We start from the raw sequence: 11,967 nt of genomic DNA, 5'->3' as shown, positions 1-11,967 counted from the left end.
ATGTTAGATTTAAAGAATCAAGGACAATCTATTATAACTTCTTTTGACAAACAATCCGAGAAAGCTAAAAGTGAGTATCGAGTTCGCTTAAATGCCTCAATTGATGTTGCAAGGTATCTTTTGAAAGAAGGAATGCCTTTTCGAGGTCACGATGAGAGTGAAACTTCTACAAGAAGAGGCAACTTCTTAGATCTCTTAAAGTGGTATGCCGATAAGAAGGAAGATGTAAAAAATGTCGTACTAGAAAATGCTCCAAAAAATGATATCATGATTTGTCCAAGTGTACAAAAAGACATTGTGAGATCTTGTGCAAAAGAAACATTAAAGGCAATTATTAAAGACTTGAACTGGTTGATTTACTTTGGGATATTGGTTGATGAATCTAAGGATGTCTCTCATAAAGAACAAATGGTACTTGTTTTGCGTTATGTCAATAAAGAGGGTAAAGTTATGAGAGATTTCTTAGCATTGTTCATGTTAAAGATACATCTGCAAAGTCATTGAAGAAGCAATTTGTTATTTTCTTTTGGAACATTCATTGAGTAAATCTCAAATACGGGGACAAGGCTATGATGGAGCTAGTAACATGCAGGGAGAAATTAATGGCCTTAAGACTATTGATTATGAATGTATACTCCTTCGGCACTATTAGCATTACATGTTTTGCTCATCAATTGCAATTGACTCTTGTGGCTGTTGCAAAGAACATTATGAGGCAGAACAATTTTTTGATATTCTTGCAAATGTTTTAAATATTGTTGGAGGTTCTTTTAAGCGCAGGGAGATGCTTCGAGATGATCAAGCAGAAAAGCTGGAGGAATTACTAATGCTTGGTGAAGTTCATACAGGAAGCGGATTAAATCAAGAACTTGGACTTCAAAGGGCAGGTGATACTTGTTGGAGTTCTCATTTTAAGACAGTGCGTAATTTTATTAGTTTATTCTCATTAATTGTTCATGTGCTTGGAATTCTTGCAATTGAGGGTTCAAATTATCATGAGAGATCAATGGCAAAAATTCTAGTGGATGATATAAGATCATATGAGTTTGTGTATATGTTGCATTTAATGTTGAAAGTGTTGGCACTTACATATGATTTAAATATGGCTTTGCAAAAAAAAGATCAAGATATTGTAAGTGCCATGAAGCTTGTTGGTTTTGCAAAGAGACAATTGCAAGTTATGAGAGAATCAGGATGGAATTCTTTGGTAGAAGATGTCTGTTTATTTTGTATCAAGCATGATATTGTAATCCCCGAAATGGATATGAACTTTTCTCGTGGAAAGTCGAAGCGTAAGAAATCAAGTGTTACATATTCTTATCATTTGCGTATAGAGGTTTTCTATACTATTATTGATTTGCAACTTTCTGAGCTTAACAGTCGTTTCAGTGAAGTGAATACTGATCTACTTCTTGGTATGGCTAGTTTGAGTCCTGATAATTCTTTTGCAAATTATGATAAAGACGGGATTATGAAACTTGCAACACACTATCCAAATGAGTTTACTAATTCTATGCTTGAGGATCTTGGTTTTGAGCTTGACATCTATATTGACTATGTGCGAGAGGCGGGCAATGAATTCTCTAACTTGAAAAGCGTTGGAGATCTTTCAGAGACAATGGTTAAAACAAATTTGCACATGACTTGGAGGCTTGTTTATTTGCTTGTGAAGTTAAGTTTGATATTGTCTGTCGCTACTGCAACGGTAGAAAGGACTTTTTCTTCGATGAAGTACATTAAAAGTGACTTGCAAAGCAGAATTGGTGATGAATTTTTGAATGATTGTTTAGTTTGTTATATAGAGAATGAAGTATTTGAAAGTATACCTAATGATGCGATCATTGATCATTTTCAAAACATGACAAGTCCCCGAGTCAATTATAATGAAAATATTTATATTTATATGTTGTCTTTAAGTATTTTGTTATTTTGTAAATATATGTTGAATATTGATACTTGTTTCTTAGTTCGGCTATTATGATATATTGACTTGAAGTTGTGGTAGGAACCCATACATTTCAATTCCTAGATCCGCCTCTGCTTGCCACCTGCTCTGATAAAAAATTAAAACTAACAACTAAAGAGATAAGTGATCGTACACCAAGGATTGAGTTGGAAAATTTACTTTGGCGTTTTTAATTATTTGTGGTCAGCTGATATTCCTGTGCTTTGATTGGAACAAATGGTTAAATTAGACTAAAACTGCACCTCTAGCTAGCTAATTTTTATCCAGCTTGTTAATTTGGCTTTTTTGGTTGTCATTTTGCTCTCGAACAGTAATTTTTTTAAGTTTACATGGTTTTATTTTTTTTTATTCACCTATTCATATTAACCTATTTATTATACTTCAATGAGAATAGACAAGAATGCGTTACAATTTTTCGCATATAAGGTATATAAGAAAAGTATATTTATGTCTTACTTGCAAATCATTTTCCTAACGCTTGGGGTTAATCAATTTACAGAATTCATCTCGAAGCACCCCTGTATATCATCCTTTTCTAGCTCGATTTAAAGTCCGAATATAGAGTTTAATTGGTGATCAAATAACTTAAATTGTTAGGCGCACGATTGAATAAATAACTAGCTTGTAAAGCTAAACTCAATTCATTAAAAAAAGATAGGAATCATAACATTCATATATAAATTTTCCCATAACCCTAGAACAAGGTATCTCGCTACACGTGGCACGAAAATAACAATAGTTAATTTTATCAAATGAAGGATAGAAATCAAGAAGTACAGAAAAATAAAGAACTCTGTTCACGCTTCCAATTCCTAGCATTAGCCTCTCAAAAAGTTCCTCCAAGGTCTAACCAAAACCTCCCAAAAACATAAAATTGAAGACATAAAATTATATAATTGAAGTATAATTCTATAATAAGATGCCCCTTTAACAGTATTACAGTAGATATGAGCATCCACACTTTTGCATGTAACTTTGTAGTAGGTAAATTCCTCACGTTGTCATCATGTATAAGTTAAAAATTCAGTAAAATTTTGAGGAGACATATTATTAAGACATTATTTCTTTTTTAGGAGACACATCATATTAAGACATTATTTCTTTCTGAGTTTAAATAATATATATACCGTCAGTGTAAGATATTTTTACATTATCAAATCACCTAAAGCATTTTCCTAAAATATGAGATTATAATTTTGAACCATAAATATGACTCGATAGTGTAAAAATTTCGTACACTGACAGTATATATAAGTTAAACTTATTTATAGGCGACGGCCACCAGTACCCCCTTCCCTATTGCAATTGAAGTAAACAGCAGCAACAGGCAAATTGAGATTGTGAAATCTTGCAAAGTCTCTAGTGTTAAAATTCTGACGAGAATCAATTATATCAGGAGCTATCACAACCCCTCGATCAAATTGCCGAAACAACACGAAAATATAGCGATGAATTCCCAATGAAGGTCGTGGACTCTCGTAATGTATAATTTCATTGCCTGTAGTGCAGTAAAATAAACCAGTTTTAATAAGGGTGCTGATGAATTTCACAAGTAATATTTCTGCAGAAGAATTAACCTATAGTCGTCCATTCAACCGCTTAAATTAAATATGGCAGACAAATATAAAATTTATGTATATCGGTTAGGAAAAGTAAACAGTATATCTGCCAGCTATATATTTGTTTAAAGATTGTATGTACGCATACACGATCAATGGCGGATCTAGAGGGCAACGTGCGGGTTCCCGAGAACCCAGTAGTTTTTGCACAGTCCTTGTATATGTATTAAAAAATTCATTAAATATCTATAAATATTTGATTGTAAACCTAGTTGGTAACTTGAGATCGTTACGTTATAGGAACCCATAAACTTCAAAGTCTGGGTCCGTCTCTACGAACGATTAGTCGTTTTTGCTGCCTCTCCCCATTTCTTGGTTAGATTCAAACATAGGTAAACTATTTCTTGTCCAAGAAAGAAATGCCGGGTAATTTCATGTACGGAGGGGAATTTAATTATAACAGTAAGTCATTTAAATATTTTTTGTTATATTAATGTAATTGATTATAACAATAAAATTACTAATAAGTTTTACCTACTATAACAGTAAAATCATAAAATTGTTTACATTAAGAAAAATAATCTTGTCTGATATAGTGTAACTATAAAACATACTCATTAAGGAGAGTTTTCAGTTATAGTGGATAAAGTTTTTTGATCTGACTACACTGTTATAGAGGGTAGCATTCATCGACTATTCTACTTTAATGAAACAAGGAAATTGTTTTATGGTTTTACTATTAGATTGAATAAATATTATGATAATTAAAAATTTAAGTGACCTTACTATTATAGTAGGCAAAGTCAGCAACCATATATGAAATTAATTCAAAAAATGCTTAAATTTTTTCCTTGTATTTAAATATTAAGTGGAAGCGGTTTCTTTATTTTCGTATAAGATTGAAAAAATGCAGTCACACTATAAATAAATATAAGCATTGAAAGTCATATCCCAAATTGAATTACAATAAGAATATATGTTGTGGTATTGTTAGCTTCATACTTAGTTGTTTTTTGTCAGATAAGTAGGTAAAAATTTACTCGTACTCGATATATATACCAAACCAATAAAAGTATGATATGTCTTTGCACATAGAATTCAATCACTTCGCGGCTAACTAATGCATATTTTCACTTCATTGAATCGCTTAATGGGAAAATTATGTATAAAGTATAAAGTTATGTTGTATCATTTGTTTAAGGTAACATGCTAGGTCTGGTATATCAGAATGTTTTATTCGATCTAGTTTTCTACCATCTCAAAAAGTTAAAATATGTAAATGTAAAACGTTATAAAGCATGAAAAAAATACTTTCTGAAAATATTTAATTTATATGGAATACCTTTAATTTTTCAAAATTTTGATTGGTCTAAACTTCTCTAATTAAGTATATTTAAGTTAAGATTCATGACAAAATAGGCATGCCCACAGGTAAAGTGTTTGCATGAGTCGTGCAGCCCCAGGCAACACTGTCATTTATAAATTTTCAACAAATATTCAGTTCTAAAGAACTCATGAGTCATGATTAACTTTTTATGTAAGAAAACTTACCAAAGTTTGCTCCTGTGGTTGCTTGGATATCTGTGACCAGCCTAGCAAAATTAATAAACCAAAGTCATGATTGATATTTTTTTTCTTCTTTTTCACAGATAGTAAGACTTAATAATCTTTAAAATGAAGCACTAGATCATATATAAAAAGTTCAAATCTTTTACAACTGATGCTATATTGGATACCAAACTCAGCCAAAATTTTATAGTAATACATTTGTTTTGAAGGTTTGCATGTAATAATACACACTACGCTTGATCTTAAACTTTCAGTGTTCAAAAGCATTACATAGAAATCAAAAAACTGCCAACGTGAATAACGAAGTACAACTGTAAACGTTTGGACTTTGGAGTACAACGGTCAGTGCAGTACATCTAATTTAAAGTGTGATTCATGCCAAAATTAAGAATATTGTTTCCTCGATATTCTTTCATTTTTATATCCACCCAAAAAAACTACTACTACTACTGTTATATGTCTTAATTCCAAATAGGTTGGAATTTTTTAATTAATTTTTGTATTTAATAATAATTTAATTTTAAATTTTTATTTTATTCTATTCTGTGATGATTTATAGCCGCAAAAATTCTATAATTTATTTAGATCACAAATATTAAAAAAAAATTCATTCTTAAACTCCGTGAGAAGTTATACACTATCACGTAAATTAGAACGGAGGAAATATTTTTCTCTTTTAACATGAGTAACACCAACAAAAAGAACAGAAAAAATAAAAGATGGACCATAATCTTACCAGTGGAGATACTCCCTCAGGTTTGGGTTGCTCGGGGTTGGAGCATCTGGATCCACCATAACCTTCCAAAAAATGGATAAAGGATTTCACGTATCTTGAAACCAATGCCAAATTAAGAAAATAATTTAACTTTTATATATTGATATATCATGTAAAAAAACTTTATAATGTGGCATGCAATAACATGTAACATTTTATATTTTTCAAGTTAGTAATCTCATCTTTATTTTATGCATGCACAGATGGTTACCTATAAATATGTTTTACATGAACTGATAGTGTAAAAATACTTTGACTCTCTGAATATACTCCATTATGTAATCTAATTTAGAAAGGGGAAAACCCAAACAGCGTTAAATTGTTTATCAAAATAATGTTACTCCCTCTGTCCCAATTTATATGGCGTTGCTTTACTTAATACGAAGTTTAAGAAAGAAATGAAGATTTTTAAAATTTATGGTCTAAAACAAACTATATAAACATTTGTGTAGTCGTAAATTAATTCATTAAGGGTAAAGTAGGAAGTTTAAAGTTAGATTACTTATAAATAAGAAAGTATGACATTTTTTTGGGTCAAATTAAAAGAAAAGTAGCCCATAGTCGGTACTCTGGCTCCGCCCCTGGATTCAGAGAAGGGTCGTACCCCAAGGAGCGTTTACCCTGGCACAAGGATCAGCGGCTAATTTTATGGCTCAAACTCATAATCCATATAGATTATACGGAGACAAGTTTACCGTTATTCCGAGACTCTCGAAAAAGAAGAAAAAAAAAAGAACTTTACCAGAGTGTAAAAAGTGCCAAGATCATCTCCTCCAATGTCAACCCTAGGTTGGTTGACAATTTGTGAAGGCCTCAATCCACAGCCATTGTAGACCTGCACCCTATTATTGTAAACCACATTAAAGTCTACAGACCTGGTAAATGGATCCAATACATCTCCTATTACACCAGATACTACTAAAGGATCTGATCTTGACATTTTGATGGTGTGGAATTTTTTACAAATTTAGCTCAGTTTTTTTCTTACACGAGCCAATATTGTTCATGACTATAGGAGGAGCTAGCTATTGCTATTTATATATGCTATGTCTTTCTTTACAATCACAAGAATCTAAACTTTTTGAAACTTTTCTCTGATGGAAAAATCAGATTCTGCTCAATTGTCGGTTTGTACAGCTTTGTTTGAAAACTACAAGTTGTAAGAAAAAAACAGATCCTTTAGCCATGCATGGGTTATTGTAATAACGGCCTCCTTGAAACGACCCGGCCGCTCGATTTGAGAGTAATAACCCCGATCCTCCTTTAACCACTTTTCCCATATCTATTTTCTGCTATTGTGACTTGTCGGGAGGTTTCGTTTTGATTTTTGCAGTATTTTGGGACACTTAGTCCCTAAATGGGAGCTTAAGTCTTAGGGGCCGTAGTCGGAACAATGTGAGACGGCTCCGGAATGGAATTCTGTCGATTCTGTTAGCTCCATTGGGTGATCTTGGACTTAGGGGCGTGTCCGGACAGTGAATTGGAGGTCTGTAGCTAATTTAGGCTTGGAATGGTGAAAGTCGCATTTTTGGAGATTTTGACCGGAAGTGGAATTTTTTATATCGGGGTTGGATTACGATTCCGGAAGTTGGACTATGTTCATAATGTTGAATATGACTTGTGTGCAAAATTTGGGGTCAATCGGACGTGATTTAATAGGTTTTGGCTTCGGTTCTAGATGTTTGAAGATTCAAGTTCATTAATCTTGAATTGGTGTTCGATTAGTGTTTTTGTTGTTGTTTGATGTGATTAGAGGGTTCGACCAAGTTCGTATGGTGTTTTAGGACTTGATGGTATTTTTGGTTAAGGTCGCGAATGGCTCGGGTGAATTTCGGGGTGAGTTTTGAGCGAGTACGGACTTTTCGGCACTCTAATGTTGTTCTGGGAATCTTTGGAAGTGTGGACCGCACATTTTGGGAGTGCTGAGGCAAAAGGGAGTGCAGACCTAGGGGAATTGTGCAGACCGCACAATTTTGTGTGTGCACGCACTTCAGGCCGCAGAGGAGTGCGGGGCCGCACAATTTTGTGTGCGGCCGCACTCAGGAACTCTCAGATTCGCTGGTCCGACTTCGGAAGCTTATATCTTTTGATCTACAAGGAATTTTGAGATGATTCAAAAACAAAAGTTATAGCCCTTCATGCCTAGTTTCCATAAGAGTAGAGAAGTCATCATTTGGACATCTTTAGAGAAAGATATGGCTAAAATACTAAAGCCTGGCAGTGCAGTCACCAAGAGAGTGCGGCCGCACAATTTTTATGCTACCGCAGGAGCTGGGATGTGCAGCCGCACTTGGAATTGTGCGGACTGCACATGGTGAGTTCAGAGAATGTACTATATAACCGAGGTTTAGGTTATTATTTCATTTTTGGACCTTGGGAGCTCGGTTTGAGACGATTTTTCATGGGTTTTTCAAGAAATTCATCGGTGTAAGTGATTCTAACTCGGATTTGGTTAATATACATGAATATATCACCGATTTCATCATTTAATTAGTACTTTGAGACGGAAATTTGGGAAAAATTGTAGAAACTTCATAACCACAAATTGAGGATTTGAAGGTCGAGTTGTTATCAGAATTGACTAATTTTGGTATGGTTGGACTTGTGAGTGAATGGGTGTTCATATTTTGTGACTTTTACCGATTTCGAGACGTGGGCCCGGGGAGGCTTTTTGGGCATTTTTCTAATTTCTTGCTTTAGTTTTGATTTCATTAGCTAGATTAGTTTCTTATAGCTATTTACGTTATGTAATTGATTTGGCTAGATTTGGGCCACTTGGAGCCGGATATTCGTGGGAAAGGCATTGTGTCTGATTGATTAAGTTTGTTAGAGGTATGTGGCTTGCCTAACCTTGTGTGGGGGAACTCCCCTTAGGATTTGGTATTGTTTTGATATGTGGGCACCGTGTACGTGAGGTAACAAGTATGTACACCCAATTTTCACTGAGTAATAACTTGTTCCTCTTCTTATTTGAGCTATATCAGCATGTGTAGTATCCTGTTAGCTTAGAATAGCATGTTTACTTGCCTTAATTGCTTATTTGAACTCTATGCAGCATGTTTAGTGAAATTTCTATTTTTCCTTGACTGGTACTTAGTCGAAATTGTACGTTTTCTTGCTATAGCTGTTATTTCCGTTGTTTGAGCTGCATATTTACTTTGAGACTACGGAACGGTATTCTAGTTGATCCCCCTATTCTGCATATTTACTTTGGGACTACGGAACGGTATTCGGGTAGATTCCTATGTTCTGCATATTTACTTTGGGACTACGGAACGGTATTCCGGTAGACCCCCCTGTTCTGCATATTTACTTTGGGACTACGGAACGGTATTGCGGTAGACCCTCCTGCACATTTACGTTTAAGACTACGGGACGGTATCCTAGGAGATCCCCTGTTGTTATCTCTGTGTACTGAGCTGTTGTTTTTCTGTGTTTTCATTCTTGTTAAAATTTAGTATTTATATTTACTGCGATATTTCATTTTGTTTTATTTTATTATATATATACCAGTAGGGCCTTGTCCTGATCTCGTCACTACTCGACCGAGGTTAGTCTTGGCACTTACTGGGTACCGTTGTGGTGTACTCATGCCCTTCCCTGCACATGTTTTTCGTGTGCAGATCCAGGATCATCCGCATTATTAGTGAGGCGAGCCAGTTGTAGAGACTTCAAGGTATATCTGCCGCGTCCGCAGACCTCGGAGTCCCTTTCTACTCTTTCCTATGTCAAACACTTCCTGTATTTCCTTTTGTTAGACTCTGGAGTATAGAGATATTATTTTCTTTCTGTAGTTTGTGACTCATGATGTTCCGGGTTTTGGGCATATTGTGTATTTCTGAGTAATTGGTTACTGTACGTGCCAAGCAACATGGTATTCAATTATGTTGTTCTATTACAGTTAGTTATCAAAAATTATGTTATCATTTTATTATTCCGCAAATGTTAGGCGTACCTAGTTGTAGAGACTAGGTGTCGTTACGACGATTCACGGAGGGAGAACTTGGGTCGTGACACTCTTGAAAGAAGAATTAACTTAAATAGTTGGTGGATTTATAATGTATATACAACCATGTATAATCAATATATAATATACGTATACGGGCTAAAAAAGTAAATAATAAATCCGGCTAATTATTTGTGTATAGATCCCCTAACTGAAATGGCACTCATCCAATAAAAAACTCACCCTGGTGTTTACCGATATTTACGCTAAGCTTTTGAATGATAAACATGTGTATCTCATTCGGATTTTATTGTTTAACCATGATTAAGTGATATATATTATTACTTTTATAATTTGTAACCGCCAAAGTTAAATTTCTTGGTTTAATCGCGTTGGGTCCTCATCCAACTTGTTTCCTTCCCTTCTCCCTCTGAGTTTATCAAGTCAGCTTCATTTTCTTCTCTGCGTTTTACTTTTACTAATTGTTCGAAATTTTGTTAAATAGGAGGATCACTATAACTGTATAACGCCCCTCGAAACCATAAACAAAGATGATTTATGTGATCATAGTACAATAAATGTGATTATGATCTGAGTCTGAAGAAATGTTTGATTATCTTTTCTTAAAGCTTAAGTGCAGAGAACGTATTTTTATTTACTTAATTATATATTAAACATATGTGATTATGATCCGAGCGTTATTAGAAAATACGACATCTACATCTAAGCCTCTCTTAACCTATTGTATGTTTGGGGTCTGAAAGATGATGAATGAGCAAATTACACTATTAATCATCGGGCATCCTTTTTTCGTATTAGTTTGTTTAGTAAATAACTTTCTTTTTATTTATTTTTTTGCAATTGATGAACCTTTTAGACTGCGATCTAAATATTCTTTTTGAGCAAACTAAAAATCTTATAAGAAAACGGTAGACCACAGTTTAACATTTTATAAGCAAACTGAAAATGATATGAACAAATATAGATAAATATCTAACGTTCTCCAAAAGGAATAATTTTCCAAGAGCTATATTTTCACTTATAGGGTCAAAATCTATAAAGTAAATCGGGTAAAAATTGCACGGGGCGCCATATTTGGTCGCCCCCATTTAACCTATATCTATTTTTTTTTAAACTTTTAACTTGTATTCACTTCTTAAATAACTTCAGTCCCTTTTCTCCTCCTTCGTTTTCTTCTTCTTCTGAAATAAATAGCTGAAATATGCAAACAAGCAATTGACTGAGTTGTCAAGCAAGAGGACGACCATCCCGTATGCCATATTTGATTTTCCTTTGCCTTTTTAAATATTAATTCTTCTATTGTCTTCCTATAAATCTGAAGCTTTTCTGCTTCGACGTTATCTTCTCTATTGAACTGGATGAAACAGTAATCCATTAGTAATGACTAATACATGAATCGGTATGCGAGGATTATTTAATATTTAATTTGATATATTACATATTGTATATATTATAAATTAGTATACAATACATAATTTTAAAATTTAAACAAAATATTACAACATAAAAACTTCAGCTCTAGAGCTGAAGTTCACCAGTTACAAAACAAAAACTTCAGCTCTAGAGCTGAACTTCAGGCCCGGCTACTAGAATGCTGAAGTTTTGCGTGATTGCCTTTGTTACTTCAGCCCCGTGTGCTGAAGTTATGCGAAAAAACGGGTATTATTATAATTTTTTTACAAAGCGAACAAATTAAAATATAATACAAAAAGCGGGTATAGATGAAAATGCCCCAGTAAATCAGCCCAAAATGCAAGATTCATAGAAATGATTGCTTGGCTAACCTATTGGGTTTGCTTGGCCCAAAGTATAGCAGAAGATATACTTGCTTTTTCTGCGATTTTTTTAAAGTTAAAACTTGGAAAAGGATCCATCTGTCTTCTTTATAACCACAAATGCTATTCTATGAATCTTTTGAATAATATAGATGGAAAAAAGTACACGTGTCATCTTTATCACCACAAATGCCTAAAAGACCTTTAGATTCCAAGGGATAAGAGTGATAATCAAAATATTTTCTTTATTGATTGGGGCTTTTAAATAATGAAGCCAAAAATTGTGAGAGGAAAAGGAAAAAATTGCTTCTATTATTCCAACAAATTAGAAAGTATATCTATATTTATATCTATAT

At 33.8% G+C, this 11,967-nt stretch overlaps 2 protein-coding genes across 2 annotated transcripts; one reads left to right on the top strand and one right to left on the bottom strand.

Moving 5' to 3' along the window:
• Positions 1-1,802, top strand: LOC109228064. Its single transcript, XM_019393246.1, has 3 exons — positions 1-411; positions 653-1,705; positions 1,791-1,802. The coding sequence occupies exons 1-3, from the start codon at positions 1-3 to the stop codon at positions 1,800-1,802; spliced, it is 1,476 nt and encodes a 491-aa protein (XP_019248791.1).
• Positions 3,055-6,878, bottom strand: LOC109228361 (protein FLOWERING LOCUS T-like). The gene is made up of 4 exons (XM_019393507.1): positions 6,612-6,878; positions 5,831-5,892; positions 5,077-5,117; positions 3,055-3,464 (listed from the first exon to the last, which is right to left on the bottom strand). The coding sequence occupies exons 1-4, from the start codon at positions 6,807-6,809 to the stop codon at positions 3,232-3,234; spliced, it is 534 nt and encodes a 177-aa protein (XP_019249052.1). The 5' UTR covers positions 6,810-6,878; the 3' UTR covers positions 3,055-3,231.

Source organism: Nicotiana attenuata, chromosome 6 (assembly GCF_001879085.1).
Source record: "Nicotiana attenuata strain UT chromosome 6, NIATTr2, whole genome shotgun sequence".
NCBI classification, from domain to species: Eukaryota; Viridiplantae; Streptophyta; class Magnoliopsida; order Solanales; family Solanaceae; genus Nicotiana; species Nicotiana attenuata.
This window is presented reverse-complemented; position numbering and strand designations above follow the sequence as displayed.